Consider the following 16383-nt stretch of genomic DNA (forward strand, 5'->3'; position numbering starts at 1 on the left):
TCTTCTTTTCCTAACTGAATACCCCTGATTTCTTTCTCTTGCCTAATTGCCCTAGCCAGAACTTCCAACACTATGTTGAATAGGAGTGGTGAGAGAGGGCATCCCTGTCTTGTGCCAGTTTTCAAAGGGAATTTTTCCAGTTTTTGCCCATTCAGTATGATATTGGCTGTGGGTTTGTCATAAATAGCTCTTATGATTTTGAGGTACGTTCCATCAATACCGAATTTATTGAGCGTTTTTAGCATGAAGGGCTGTTGAATTTTGTCAAAAGCCTTTTCTGCATCTATTGAGATAACCATGTGGTTCTTGTCTTTGGTTCTGTTTATATGCTGGATTATGTTTATTGATTTGCGAATGTTGAACCAGCCTTGCATCCCAGGGATGAAGCCCACTTGATCATGGTGGATAAGCTTTTTGATGTGTTGTTGAATCCGGTTTGCCAGTATTTTATTGAGGATTTTTGCATCGATGTTCATCAGGGATATTGGTCTAAAATTCTCTTTTTTTGTTGTATCTCTGCCAGGCTTTGGTATCAGGATGATGTTGGCCTCATAAAATGAGTTAGGGAGGATTCCCTCTTTTTCTATTGATTGGAATAGTTTCAGAAGGAATGGTACCAACTCCTCCTTGTACCTCTGGTAGAATTCAGCTGTGAATCCATCTGGTCCTGGACTTTTTTTGGTTGGTAGGCTATTAATTGTTGCCTCAATTTCAGAGCCTGCTATTGGTCTATTCAGGGATTCAACTTCTTCCTGGTTTAGTCTTGGAAGAGTGTAAGTGTCCAGGAAATTATCCATTTCTTCTAGATTTTCCAGTTTATTTGCGTAGAGGTGTTTATAGTGTTCTCTGATGGTAGTTTGTATTTCTGTGGGGTCGGTGGTGATATCCCCTTTATCATTTTTAATTGCGTCAATTTGATTCTTCTCTCTTTTCTTCTTTATTAGTCTTGCTAGTGGTCTGTCAATTTTGTTGATCTTTTCAAAAAACCAACTCCTGGATTCATTGATTTTTTGGAGGGTTTTTTGTGTCTCTATCTCCTTCAGTTCTGCTCTGATCTTAGTTATTTCTAGCCTTCTGCTAGCTTTCGAATGTGTTTGCTCTTGCTTCTCTAATTCTTTTAATTGCGATGTTAGAGTGTCAATTTTAGATCTTTCCTGCTTTCTCTTGTGGGCATTTAGTGCTATAAATTTCCCTCTACACCCTGCTTTAAATGTGTCCCAGAGATTCTGGTATGTTGTATCTTTGTTCTCATTGGTTTCAAAGAACATCTTTATTTCTGCCTTCATTTCGTTATGTACCCAGTAGTCATTCAGGAGCAGGTTGTTCAGTTTCCATGTAGTTGAGCGGTTTTGATTGAGTTTCTTAGTCCTGAGTTCTAGTTTGATTGCACTGTGGTCTGAGAGACAGTTTGTTATAATTTCTGTTCTTGTACATTTGCTGAGGAGTGCTTTACTTCCAATTATGTGGTCAATTTTGGAGTAAGTACGATGTGGTGCTGAGAAGAATGTATATTCTGTTGATTTGGGGTGGAGAGTTCTATAGATGTCTATTAGGTCTGCTTGCTGCAGAGATGAGTTCAATTCCTGGATATCCTTGTTAACTTTCTGTCTTGTTGATCTGTCTAATGTTGACAGTGGAGTGTTGAAGTCTCCCATTATTATTGTATGGGAGTCTAAGTCTCTTTGTAAGTCTCTAAGGACTTGCTTTATGAATCTGGGTGCTCCTGTATTGGGTGCATATATATTTAGGATAGTTAGCTCTTCCTGTTGAATTGATCCCTTTACCATTATGTAATGGCCTTCTTTGTCTCTTTTGATTTTTGATGGTTTAAAGTCTGTTTTATCAGAGACTAGTATTGCAACCCCCGCTTTTTTTTGTTCTCCATTTGCTTGGTAAATCTTCCTCCATCCCTTTATTTTGAGCCTATGTATGTCTCTGCGTGTGAGATGGGTCTCCTGAATACAGCAGACTGATGGGTCTTGACTCTTTATCCAGTTTGCCAGTCTGTGTCTTTTCATTGGAGCATTTAGTCCATTTACATTTAAGGTTAAGATTGTTATGTGTGAACTTGATCCTGCCATTATGATATTAACTGGTTATTTTGCTCGTTAGTTGATGCAGTTTCTTCCTAGCCTCGATGGTCTTTACATTTTGGCATGTTTTTGCCATGGCTGGTACTGGTTGTTCCTTTCCATGTTGAGTGCTTCCTTCAGGGTCTCTTGTAAGGCAGGCCTAGTGGTGACAAAATCTCTAAGCATTTGCTTATCTGTAAAGGATTTTATTTCTCCTTCACTTATGAAACTTAGTTTGGCTGGATATGAAATTCTGGGTTTAAAATTCTTTTCTTTAAGAATGTTGAATATCGGCCCCCACTCTCTTCTGGCTTGGAGAGTTTCTGCCGAGAGATCTGCTGTGAGTCTGATGGGCTTCCCTTTGTGGGTAACCCGACCTTTCTCTCTGGCTGCCCTTAAGATTTTTTCCTTCATTTCAACTTTGGTGAATCTGGCAATTATGTGTCTTGGAGTTGCTCTTCTCGAGGAGTATCTTTGTGGCGTTCTCTGTATTTCCTGGATTTGAATGTTGGCCTGCCCTACTAGGTTGGGGAAGTTCTCCTGGATGATATCCTGAAGAGTGTTTTCCAACTTGGTTCCATTTTCCCCCTCACTTTCAGGCACCCCAATCAGACGGAGATTTGGTCTTTTTACATAATCCCATACTTCTTGCAGGCTTTGTTCATTTCTTTTTCTTCTTTTTTCTTTTGGTTTCTCTTCTCGCTTCATTTCATTCATTTGATCCTCAATCGCTGATACTCTTTCTTCCAGTTGATCGAGTCGGTTACTGAAGCTTGTGCATTTGTCATGTATTTCTCGTGTCATGCTTTTCATCTCTTTCATTTCGTTTATGACCTTCTCTGCATTAATTAGTCTAGCCGTCAATTCTTCCACTTTTTTTTCAAGATTTTTAGTTTCTTTGCGCTGGGTACGTAATTCCTCCTTTAGCTCTGAGAAATTTGATGGACTGAAGCCTTCTTCTCTCATCTCGTCAAAGTCATTCTCCGTCCAGCTTTGATCCGTTGCTGGCGATGAGCTGCGCTCCTTTGCCGGGGGAGATGCGCTCTTGTTTTTTGAATTTCCAGCTTTTCTGCCCTGCTTTTTCCCCATCTTTGTGGTTTTATCTGCCTCTGGTCTTTGATGATGGTGATGTACTGATGGGGTTTTGGTGTAGGTGTCCTTCCTGTTTGATAGTTTTCCTTCTAACAGTCAGGACCCTCAGCTGTAGGTCTGTTGGAGATTGCTTGAGGTCCACTCCAGACCCTGTTTGCCTGGGTATCAGCAGCAGAGACTGCAGAAGATAGAATATTTCTGAACAGCAAGTGTACCTGTCTGATTCTTGCTTTGGAAGCTTCCTCTCAGGGGTGTACTCCACCCTGTGAGGTGTGGGGTGTCAGACTGCCCCTAGTGGGGGATGTCTCCCAGTTAGGCTACTCAGGGGTCAGGGACCCGCTTGAGCAGGGAGTCTGTCCCTTCTCAGATCTCAACCTCTGTGTCGGGAGATCCACTGCTCTCTTCAAAGCTGTCAGACAGAGTCGTTTGGGTCTGCAGAGGTATCTGCTGCTTTGTTATTGTTTACTGTGCCCTGCCCCCAGAGGTGGAGTCTACAGAGACAGGCAGGTTTCCTTGAGCTGCTGTGAGCTCCACCCAGTTCGAGCTTCCCAGCAGCTTTGTTTACCTACTTAAGCCTGAGCAATGGCGGGCGCCCCTCCCCCAGCCTCGCTGCTGCCTTGCCGGTAGATCACAGACTGCTGTGATAGCAATGAGGGAGGCTCCGTGGGTGTGGGACCCTCCCAGCCAGGTGTGGGATATGATCTCCTGGTGTGCCTGTTTGCTCAAAGCGCAGTATTGGGGTGGGAGTTACCCGATTCTCCAGGTGTTGTGTGTCTCAGTTCCCCTGGCTAGGAAAAGGGATTCCCTTCCCCCTTGCGCTTCCCAGGTGAGGCGATGCCTCGCCCTGCTTCAGCTCTCGCTGGTCGGGCTGCAGCAGCTGACCAGTACCGATCTTCCGGCACTCCCCAGTGAGATGAACCCAGTACCTCAGTTGAAAATGCTGAAATCACCGGTCTTCTGTGTCGCTGGCGCTGGGAGTTGAAGACTGGAGCCGCTCCTATTCGGCCATCTTGCTCCGCCCGCCTCCTGTTTACTTTTAATTTAGAAATAAACATTGTACATATTTATCACATGTAGCATTATATTTTGAAATATATACATTGTGGACTAGCTAAATGAAGTTAATTAACATATGCAATACTTCACATACTTATCATTTTTTTGCGGTAAGAACATGTAAAATCTATTCTCTCCGCAATTTTCAAAACTACAATACATTGTTGTTAACTATAGTCACCGTGTTGTGCAATATATCTCTTGAATTTTGTTCTCTAATCTAACTGAAATTTGTATCCTTTGACCAAGGTCTCCTTCACCCTACAACCACCCCATACCCCAATCCATGCTAACCACCATTCTACTCTCTATTATGAATTCAACTTTTCTATGAGTTTTGGGTCTTATATGTAAGTCTTCAACTTTTTTTGGATTCCACATACAAGTGAGATCATATAATATTTCCCCTTCTGTGCCTGGCTTGTTTAGCATCATGTCCTCCAGGTTCATCCATGTTGTCCCAAATGACAGGATTTTCTTCTTTTTATAGTATGAATAGTATTCTATGTTGTATTTTCTTTATCCACTCATTCATTGATGAATACTCAGGTTGATTCCATATCTTGGCTATTGTGAACAATGCCACAGTGAACATGGGAGTGCAGATATTTCTTCAACATATTGGTTTCATTTCCTTTGGATGTGTACCTAGTAGTGTGATTGCTGGATCATATGGTAATTCTATTTTTTATATTTTGAAAAACCTCCATACTATTTTCCTTAATGGCTCTACTAATTTACATTCCCACCAACAGTGTAAAAGGGTTCTCTTTTCTTCACATCTGTTCCAATGTTTGTTATCTTTCACTTTTTTATAACAGCCATTTTAACTTGTGTGAGGTGATAGCTTTTAATTTGGATTTCTCTGCTGATGAGCAATGCCGAGCATTTTTTCATAGACCTGTTAGCCATTTGTATGTCCTCTTTTGGGAAATGTCTATTCACATTTTTTGCCCATTTAAAAATTGGGTTATTTGTTTTCTTGCTATTGAGTTGTTTCAGCTCCTTACCTATTTTGGATATGAATCCATATTGTATTTTCTGCAAGTTGTTTATTCACTCTTGATTGTTTCCCTTGCTGTGTAGAAGCTTTTTAATTTGATATAATCTAATCTGTCTCTTTTTGCTTTAGTTGACAGTGCTTTTGGGGTCATATTAAAAAAAATCACTGTCAAGATCAATGTCATGCCATTTTTCCTCTATATTTTCTTATAGTAGTTTTATAGTTTGGGGGTCTTATATCTAAGTCTTTAATATGTTTTGAGTTGATTTTTGTATATGGTAGGAGATAGGGGTCTAATTCATTCTTCTATAAGTGACTATCTGATTGTCCCAACACTATTTATTTAAGAGACTGTCATTTGCCCACTGTGTTTTCTTGGCATCTTTGTTGAAAATCAACTAACCATAAATGTGTGCATTTATTTCTGGGCTCTATTCTGCTCCATTGGCCCATATGTCTGTTTTTATGCTAGTACCACATTATTACTGTTATTATTATTTCTCAAGATTGCTTTGACTATTCAGAGTTATTTGTGAGTCCATCACATTTTAGGATTGTTTTCTGTTTCTGTGAAAAATGTCCTTGGAATTTTGATACGGATTCCATTGACTGTAAATTGCTTTGAGTAGTATGGACATTTTAACAATATTAATTCTTCTAGTCCATGAATATGGAATATCTTGAGACCATGAACAGGGTCTCTCTCTGTCACCCAGGCTGGGTTGCAGTGGTGGGATTGCCCCTCACTATAACCTTGTACTCCTGGACTTAAATAATCCTCCCACCTCAGCCTCCTGAGTAGCTAGGACTACAGATGCATGCCACCATGCCTGGCTAATGAAGTCATCTTTTAAAATAAAATGTCTGGCATACAGGCTGGAACGTATGGGACAATTGGAGCAAGTTGGCAATCTCTGTCTTCTTGTGGCTTCTCCACGTGACTAAATTGAACTTCCTCATATATGGTGGACTTAGGGCATGGTGACTGGCTTCATCCAGAATGAGCATTTCAAGACACCCGGGTGGAAGCTGCAAAGCTTCTTATGACAATCTCAGAAGTGCTGAAGTATCACTTTCTCTGAACTCTATTGGTTAAAGCAGTAACAGGTCATTCCTCACAGAAATAGAAAAAAAAATTAAAAATTAATATCGAAACCACAAAAAGACCTTGAATAGCCAAAGAAATCCTGGACAAAAAGAATAAAGTTGGAAGCATCACACTAGCTCACTTTAAAAAAATGACTACAAAAAGCTTTGTAGTCAAAGCTATAATAGTCAAAACATCATAATACAATCATAAAAGCAGACACATAAGCCAGTAGAACAGAATAGAAAACCAAGAAATAAACCTACATATGTACAACCAACTGATTTTAGACAGAAGGGTCAAGAACATTCACTGGGAAAAGGAAAACCTCTTCAATAAATGATGCTGGCAAAACTGGATATTTATATGCAGAAAAATGAAGCTAGCCCTCTATCTCTCACCATATATGAAAATTAACCCAAAATGGATTAAGAATTAAATGACTACAAGACTTAAATGACTAGAAGAATGACTAGAAGAATTAAATGATTAGAAGAAAACATAGGAGAAATGCTTCAGAACATTGGCCTAGGCAAAGATTTCATGGAGAATATCTCAAAAACACAGGCAACAAAAGCAAAATAGACAAATGAGATTATAACAAACTAAAAACCTTCTGCAAAGCAAAGGAAACAATCAACAGAGTGAATAGACAACTTGCAGAATGGGAGAAAATGCCTGCAAACTATTCATCCAACAAGGGATTAATATTTAGAATACACAAGGAACTCCAACAGCTCAAGAGCAAAAAAACAAATAACATGATTAAAAGTGGGCAAATGAGCTGAATAGACGTCTTTAGAAATAAGAAATACAAATGGCTAACAGATATATAAAAAATACTCAACATCACTAATCATGAAGGAAATGCAAATCAAAGCCACAATGAGATATCATCTCATTCCAGTAACAATGGCTGGTATCAAAAACACAAAAATAACAAATAATAGCAAGGATGTGGAGAAAGGGAAACTCTTATACACTGTTGATGGGAATATAAATTAGTACAGCCATTATGGACAGCAGTTGTAGAGGAGCCTCACAAAACTAAAATTAAGCTGAGTGCAGTGGTGTGTGCCCATAGTCTCAGTTACTCTGGAGGCCAAGGTGGGAAAATAGTTTGAGACCTTCAAGTTGGCAGTGTGCAATGATCATGTGTGTGAATAGCCAATGCATTCCACCCTTGAGTCATGTGGCAACACAGTGAGAACCAATTCTTTAAAAAAATAACAAATAAAAAATAGAACTACAATATGATCCAGCAATCTCACTACTGGGTATATATCCAAAGGAAAGGAAATCAGTATGTTGAAGACATAGCTATACTTCCATGTTTATTAAAGCAGCGTTCGCAATAACCAAGGTATGGAATCAACCTACATGTCCATCAACAGATGGATAAAGAAATTATGGGGACTGGGTGTGGTGGCTCATGCTATAATCCCAGTATTCTGAGAGAATGAGGCAGGAGAATCACTTGAGGCCAGGAATCCAAGATCAGCCTGGGCAAAAAAGTGAGACCCCATCTCTTCAAAAAGGTTTAAAAAATTAGCCAGGCCTGGTGGCATGATGTACTTGTAGTCCCAGCTACTTGGGAGGCTAAGCCTGGAGGATGGCTTGAGGCTAGGAGTTTGAGGCTGCAGTGAGCTATGATCATGCCACTGCACTGTAAAAAAAAAGAAGCGAAAAGAAATTGTGGTACATATACACAATGGAATGCTATTTAGCCAGAAAAAATAACAAAAATGTCATTCATGGCAACATGGATGAGCTCGGAGGACATTGTGTTAAGTGAAATAATTCAAGCACACAAAAAAGATAAATACCACATGTTCTCACTCATATATGGAAGCTAAAATATTTGATTCATTGAAGTAGAGAGTAGAATGGTGGTTCCTAGAAGTTGGGAAGGGTAGAGGATAGTGAGGGAATAGCTAAAGGTTGGTTAATGGAGGAAGAAGCTCTAATGTTCTATAGCACTATAGGAGGACTATAATTAACAACAATTTTATTTATTTATTTATTTATTTTATTATGTAAATTAAGCCATTTATCATAGACTAGTGATGTCTCAAATTGTGGACCTTCTATTGGTCTTCCAATTTCTTCAGTATTCTGATGGCAACTTTACCATGACAGTAGAAGCGGTGTTATAGGTCCAGGCACCACCAGCTACCATTTCCATGCAGGAACCACAGTGCCAGGTTCCCACAGTTTGTCTCTTTATCTTGATTTTGCCACAGAAGGAGCAAGTGTCCTTGGCATGCTGGTAAATTAAAATTTTCTTCACTATTTTCTGGAGGGAGGTACCATAGTGGGTCCTGTATTTATTGATAATTCTGACTTTCTTATTAGCTTTAATCATTTCACCACCAACTGGGTCTGAGCCCAGACAGCAACAACAATTTATTGTATATTTTCAAATAGCTAGAAGAGCGGATATTGAATATTCCCAAAACAACAACAAAAAATGTTTGAGATGACAGATATGTTAATTACCCTGATTTGATCATTGTACATTGTATACATGTATTGAAATATCACCCTGTACCCCATAAGTAATTATTATGTCAATTAAAATTAATAATAAAAGGGAAAAAAGCAGTCATAGGTCAGCTAAGATTGGAGGTGAAAGAATAACCTCCCCCTCTCAATGTACCTTGTATGGTCAAAGACAGAGGTAATTCATGATTTCACAAATTCATGTGTTTCTAGAATATGATTAGTTCATATGTGTAGAGAGACTGATGTCTATGTAACCGAGAAGTCATGTTTGATCAGATCAGGTTTCTCCTGGGCAAGGGGAACTAGAAGAGCAGGAACAGAATCACAACTTTCAGCAGGAAAGGGAAAATACCACATCTCAGCTGCTGTTCTGGGACCAGGATTCTTTTAGCTGCATTTTAAGAAAATGAAAAATGACTGCCAGCACAAGGCTCTCTGGGGAGGCCCCCAGTGGTGTCCCAGCCTTGTGCCACTCTTGCTTGGTGCCTGTGCCCTGGGAGCTTCTGGCTTCGAGTTCCTTCAGTGTGCATTGTTCCAGCACCCCCAGCTCTGCTCTCACAAACCTGTGGTCAGTGTTTCCTCTCACTGGTTTAGGTGAATTTTTAGTCTCTACAGTTGTAGTCTCTAGCCATGCCCAGCTGCCTATCTGGAGCATCCAACCTACCAAGGATTGTTTTTCTTAGTGTTCTGGTTACAAAGTTGACTACATGTGGAGTGGTTTTCCCCACTTCATGTACCCCATAAGCTCTGTGACTTTTGGTGTTGATTTTGCAGAATGTGAGGCTTTTCAGTAATGTAAATTTTATATGATAGCAGAAAATTCTGAACTATTTATTCACCATTCATATAAAGCACCAGCCCTTGGAGAGAAGCTGCTTCCATTCTTGGGGTAATATTCTAGACTGGTTTGGAACATTTTTTGCCACAAAGAAATGATGCTTTAGAAATCCTGGAGAAAGATATAAAAACCAACTTAAAGGAGAATCCTATTGGCCAAGTTCTGATAATTTAAGTATACAAAATAAAATAATTATAATTAATTAAAATATGTTGGGTCATGAAAAGCCAGAGTCAACAGTATTCAAAGAAAAATGAGAGCTTTCTTTTAAAATAACACATGATATACTTGGATAGCATTTCTTCAAATGAGCAAAGATGTTATTGACTTTTAGTTGTATGAATAGTTCAGTATTGTAGATACACACATACACACACAAACACACACACACACACACACACACAAGTGGACAAAATACATGTCAGTCAAAGACTAAAAAGATTTTATGCCCAGATATGGGACGTCCTTGTTCATTATGGCAACTGAGATACATTCATCATATGCTGAATTATTAAGACAATCTGCAAAGCCTTAAAATTCACCAACACTTCCATATCACCTAGAAATTATAGGTAGCAGTAAAACATTAAGGTAGGAATTTGAAAAAAATAAACTGGCTAAGATATTTGCAGAAACTAGACTCAGACAGAGGTCTTGTCCTCAAGCTGTCATGAACATGAGATTATCAGGCAACAGAAAGATGGGACTCTTCCCCTTACTCTTGAGTGGACAGGCTCATGAAAGCACTTGCTTTCTTAAGCCTGTGGCCTGCCACTTACATTTATTTGATGGCATATTAATCTAGTGTAAAGCACTAATCAAATTCATCAAACCTTTTCACTCATAAGATGTAAGAACCCTTTCTCCCCCTCCTACATTTATCTCCCTTGGATCTGAAGGTACTCAAATAAAAAGTGTATCCTTGAGTGGAGTGGATTTTGTCTTTTAAACAGACAAATACATGGACATCTGCTTGCTGGCATTTATTTGCTGTTTTGTGATTCTAGCAGCTATTCCTGGTTACTCTTGGTTACTCCCTTGATTTTTTCCCCTTGTTGTGCATGGTCACCAAAAAGAACTGGACAAAGACTTCCCAGGAAGAAAGAGAGAATCTCAGGCCTCACACCCTGGACCACTGTAGAGGGATAGGGAAAAATTTTGTCCATCTAATCCCAAAATGACTTTATGGAACCTGAAGGGTTTTTAGGGAGGAACATTGAAAAGACAATTCATGCATGGCATTTGCTGCTCTTCAAGGAGAATAAGGTTTTAATGTTTCATATTTTGGGTTTGTGCCCAAAGGACCAAGACATATAATGGTTTTAGGAACATGTGAAGGTAAATTATACCAGAGATTTTCAAAAAGTATTTCTTGGACTAAAATATGCTGATACAGAATTGTTAGGCTCATAAAAACGTGTTTGAGTTACTCTGATAAAGAAAAGGAAAGGGGGAATATGTTTTAATGAAAAAATTAAAAAGGAATATGTTTTAAAAGTCACTTATGTAATAACTAGAGACATAATTGAGACAAGTGAAACTAAAACAGAGGGGAAAACTGGGGTAAAGGGACTCTATAGAACTTAGGTAAAGTTTGAGGCAATTTGAGAGCAGAGTCCAAGGGTGAGACATTAAAAATCAGAAAGTGGAAGGCTTCAAATATCACTCACATCAAGTAATTTTAGCCAAGCTTATGGCAGGCATAGTGACAAGGATTTTTAAAATTTGTTTTTGCAAGAAACAAGAGGCTTGCTGAGAAATCTGCAACACCTACACTATAAACTGTGACATTTATGCCACGCTACCAGATGCTTCTTTTGGAAGTCTAAACAAAACAAACAAAAATAGTGGATGCTGTATATTCCTTTTTTCTCTGTGTTGATGGAATAGGAAGTAATTTTTCACTTTATGAAATACCTGCCAGCTCTGAGATGACTTTATGGACTCCACATTGGGAGTGAACTCTTTGCAAAACTGAATTTCACCTGAGTTGGAAGTTGGCCAATAGAAGAGTCTCTAGCAGATCTCAGTAAAGTCATGTGAAGCCTTGTTTCTTTTATAATACACAAAACGGTACAGTGGAGATCCCAGGGAAGAAGGAAGTGATAGATTCTACTTGGGTGTAATGAGGTGAGAAAAACTCATGGAGGAAATAATCCACAAACAGCTTATTCAAAGAAGAGCCTCTAACCATGCCCAGCTGCCTATCTGGAGCATCCAAACTACCAAGGATTGTTTTTCTTAGTGTTCTGGTTACAAAGTTGACTACATGTTGAGTGGTTTTCCCCACTTCATGTACCCCATTTGCCAGGCAGATGAGATGGAACTTGGTGGGGAGGCCAGAGGTACCACCCAGAAAGCAGGCAGCAATATAGGCCAAGACATAGTCGAATGATATATATAGTCTGGTGAGTTTGTAACTGTAAGCAGTTATACTTGGTGCACCGGCTTGAACTTTGGATGTTAGGAATGGGGCAAAGCACCATGAAATACAATATGGGTGGTAAGCAGGGACAGATGCTAGATGTCCTTGTACACTGCACTAAAGTTTGCTCTTTCATTTATTTAATGAATGCATGTATTAAGGACCTACTGAGTTCCAAGTCTTGGGGAGACAGACACAATTTTTTTGTTTGTGTGGCACTTACAGTATTAAAGGGGCAGACAGACATTAAACCTAATCATATGACTAATTATTTATTTTTACTTGTGATAAGCTCTCATGTAGGGAGGCCAATGCTGTGTAATGACAGAATTTGTAACAGGGAAATCTAACTTAGTATGGGGTCTGAGATGTCCTCCCTGAGGAGACAACAATATGGCGGACACCTAAGTGGGAATGTGTCAGCTAAAGGAGTGCTTGTTTGTGAAAAAGTGCTTTGGGCGGAGCAACATGGACAGGAATGGGGAGATGGACAGGCATATGTATAACCAAGTACCCCCTCTTTTCTAAGAGAAAAAGAATGGATTATGTTTTATTTTTTTCCTTCTTTTCTCTTCCCCCTTTTCCCTTGTTCCTCACTTCTTAGCTCTTTATAAATGAAATTATAACCTTTACCTTCCCTTCACCAGACACTTCCTACAGAGCAAGCTTATCTATTAGCTTGGTGCCAAGGTAATCTGGCAAAAGTAATGGCAAAAACTGCAATTACTTTTGCACCAATCTAATAACTATGCACCAGAGAGGGAATTCTCCCACCAAGAGATGGCCTCAAGAGACAACAGTCAATTTACAACCTGAAGTGTTCTCGCAACAGAGCTCTCTCTCACCTGGAGTGGATCTCAAGACGGTGGCCACCTTACAACCTAGCTCTGCCCACGATGGTGCCAGCTTGGTAGATACAGCACCAAAGCGAGTCATGCAGACCCTACACCTGCTTGCTCCCTCTCCTGCATGCCATTCATGCCAAGTCCCTGCTTAAAAGCCTCTGCTTTCTGCCCCAAAAGTGAAGCGATATCCTTAAAGACAGGAATCTGTACTTCTTCCCCTAAGCTATGCTTTGGAATTAAGTCACTTTCTTTATGTCAGACTCAATCTTGTTAATTGGACTCTGCAGGTGGTGAGTGACTGAACCTCTTTCAGTTACATGTGGAGATTTAGGGAAACAAAAAGAACTATAGTCAATGGATGGTGTCTACTCAGGGAAGCCACATAATCATATTTGCATTTTAGAAACCACCCCCTGGCTGCAGTGTGAGGAATAGTAAAGAGATGTAGGGCGGGAGGTGTGATGGTTAATTTTTATGTGCCTACTTGATGGGTAAGTGATGCCCAGATGGCTGGTAAAACGTGGTTTCTGGGTGTGTCTGTGAAGGTGGTTCTGGAAGAGATTAGCATTTGAGTCAGCAGCCGAATAAAGATTGCTCTCACCTATGTGGGCAGGCAGCACCCAATCCATTGAGGGCCTAAACAGAACAAAAAGGTGGAGAAAAGAGGGCTTTGCTCTGTCTTCTTGAGCTGAGACATTATCTCCTCCTGCTCTTAGACATCAGCACTCCTGGTTCTCAGACATTTGGACTTAGACTGCAACTCACAACACTGGCTCTCCTGGTTCTCAAGTCTTTGGGCTTAAACTGGAACTCTACCATTGGCTTTCCTGGGCCTTGATCTTAGAGACAACAGATTGTGGAACCTCTCAGCCTCCATAATTATATGAGCCAATTCTTCATAATAAGTATTTTTCTCTCTGTATGTATCCTATTGATTCTGTTTCTCTGGAGAATAATGACTAATACAGAAAATACAGAAAGCACTGTTACGATAGATCTCAGAGTGTCAAGGTGAAAGCTTGTCAAGGCAAAAGCTGTGGCAATGTGGACAGAGAGGATGGGATATGTTTGGAAGGTACTTAGGAGCTAGAATTGGCTGTAGTTAGTGACTAATGAGTTAGATAAAGGAAAGGAGGAGAGAGACATCAAAAGAATGACTCAAATTTCTGGAAGGAGCAGCCGGGTAGCTAGTGAGATGAGAACACAGAGGATCAGATTCTGTGAGTGGGGAGGGTTAGGGAGAGCTGACGGGTTTCGTTTTGTATACACTTAGTTTGAGGTGCCCATGGAGATAGCTAATAGACAACTGGATGTGAGTGTAAAGCTCCAGAAAGATTTCAAAGCTAAGAGTTATAGAAAGGGGAAATATCAACACTTAGCTAGTGGTTGAAGCCATGATGATTGATAGCTCACATGGAGAAAGTGAACTGAGTGAAAAGACCAGAGGACCAAAGACCAAGCCCTGAGAAACACACATATTTATGAAGTTAGTATAAGAAGAGGGGTCAGAAAAGGAGCCTGAGAAAGAATCACAGAGAGCCAGAAAAATTAGGAGGAAGTGTGCACTGGATATTCTGTTTGCCCCTCCAAATCCACTATCCTTCTCCATCCTGCTCTGTGGCCTGGAAGGCTGATTGCTGTGGACCACATCAATGCCTCTCTTGTCCTCTGGCTTCAAGAGTTCAGCCACTTGGGGTCATGGCCAGGAGATTGGAGAGTGAGAAGAGAAAGGCTGGGGTGATCACCTTCTGGCTTCCTTCTGCTGTAAATGGATTGTTACTGGCTATGGTCTGCCAAAGACCAGGGCTCCTGCTAGGCAACCTCATGGTTGCAACTTTGCCTTATCTCTACATGTCTAAGGGTGTCAAGGCTGTCCCCTGCTGCTAGCCTATAGGTCCATTACCTTCCCTTGCTAGTTTACCTTAATCCTAGATCTTTGCAAATGATTCCTTCATTAAACTCTCTTCAGTCATCCCTGTTTCTTGTCATCTGTGTACTCCTGAGACCTCATCTTTACAGAGATGTATCACAAAAGCCACTGAAAATGAGTTTCAAGGTGGGAGTAGTCAATGGTGGTCAAAGAAGGAGCCTATACTTCTTCCTTAAGCTAAGCTTTGGGGAATGCTGAAGAGGTTTTCCTTGGTGAAGACTGAAGGGCCCATTGTATGTGGCAACTGGAGGTTGTTGGTGACCTTTACTGGCACAGGTCAAAAGAAAAGTGAGCCAAAGTCAGGCTGCAGTGTGCTGAAGAGGCCATGGCGAGTTGCTGACCATCACTTTGAGACACCTAGCTATGAGAGAAGAAGGTGGCATTTTGAGGGAGCTGCAGGGTGGCATTTTCTTTTAGTATCCAAGGGACTTGAGCAGGCTTATCCTGTGGGAAGAATACATTAGATAGGGGGAGGTTGGAAGAGCATGCAAGAGAAACATGAATGGACCCATGACCTTGGGTCATGAGAGGACATGAATGAGGGTAGGTGTGCACATAAGAAGTGCACATAGCTATGGAGTAGGTGAGTGAGGAGCTTCTTCCTAAATATTCTCAGTGAAAATTCAAGGACAGTGAAAGTTCAAAATAGCAATTGGGGAGAAATTGATAAGGGGCCCAGAAAAGGTCTAAAGGGTTTGCTGAAATAAATAAATGATTAATGTTACACGACATAAACCAGAATGTAGAATGTGCAGTTGAGTGACAATGTGATGAGATGAAGTCGGAAAGGTAGGGTGTGTCTAGATTATGGAATTTGGTTTTTATACAGGCAGTGGGAGTCATCAAACATTTTTGAGCAGGATCATGATGGGTTAGATATAAGATTATTTAGGGGTGAATGAGGGTCAAGGAGAAGTACTAAAGGTCACAATAATCTAGGTAATAGACAAGGGATGTGCTTTATTTGGGGATTGAGAGCACATGTAACAAAGTTAAGAGTCATTGAGGAATTAGATCTGGTTGGACTAGTGATGATGCCAACAGGTGGACTAGGGGGCTCTTAAGGCCCTTCCACAGAACCCCAACACCTTCAACCTTAGTCTACCCTAAATAAATATACACTGTAAGTAAAAACAGTGTGTTTTCTATGCAAACAATGGTTTAACACAAATTGGCTAGCCCTCCTCCATATTATCAAGCCTAAATGTCCACCTGTATAGACATTCAGGAACTTCCACCACATAGAGCTTAGAGGCTGCTCAGATATAGAAAATGAAAAGGAGACAGATAAGTCAGAAATTTTAACTGGGTTTACTGGGTGGATGCTATGATACTGTTGACCAAGAAAGGGAATATGAGAGATTATATTTGTGAAAGGAAAAGATGAATTTGGCCAGACACAGTGGCTCATGCCTGTAATCCCTGCACTTTGACAGGCTGAAGCAGGAGGACTGCTTGAGCCCCAGAGTTCAAGACTAGTCTGGGCAATATAGGGAGATTTTGAGTCTATTACTATTTTGTATAAAAAAA

The 16383-nt window shown here is 40.3% G+C and overlaps 1 protein-coding gene across 1 annotated transcript; it reads right to left on the reverse strand.

Annotated features, from left to right (window-relative positions):
- Window positions 1–8111: 8111 nt before the first annotated feature.
- Window positions 8112–10378, reverse strand: LOC108585966 (60S ribosomal protein L37a-like). The gene has a single exon (XM_021938625.2). The coding sequence runs from the start codon at window positions 8673–8675 to the stop codon at window positions 8418–8420; it is 258 nt and encodes an 85-aa protein (XP_021794317.1). The 5' UTR covers window positions 8676–10378; the 3' UTR covers window positions 8112–8417.
- Between the last annotated feature and the right edge of the window lie 6005 nt (window positions 10379–16383).

Source organism: Papio anubis, chromosome 3 (assembly GCF_008728515.1).
Source record: "Papio anubis isolate 15944 chromosome 3, Panubis1.0, whole genome shotgun sequence".
In the NCBI taxonomy this organism is placed as follows: Eukaryota; Metazoa; Chordata; class Mammalia; order Primates; family Cercopithecidae; genus Papio; species Papio anubis.

Excerpts from the sequence above, each read along its gene's own strand:
- LOC108585966 (XM_021938625.2), bottom strand. The coding sequence starts at position 8,675 with ATGATTAAAGCTAATAAGAAAGTCAGAATTATCAATAAATACAGGACC.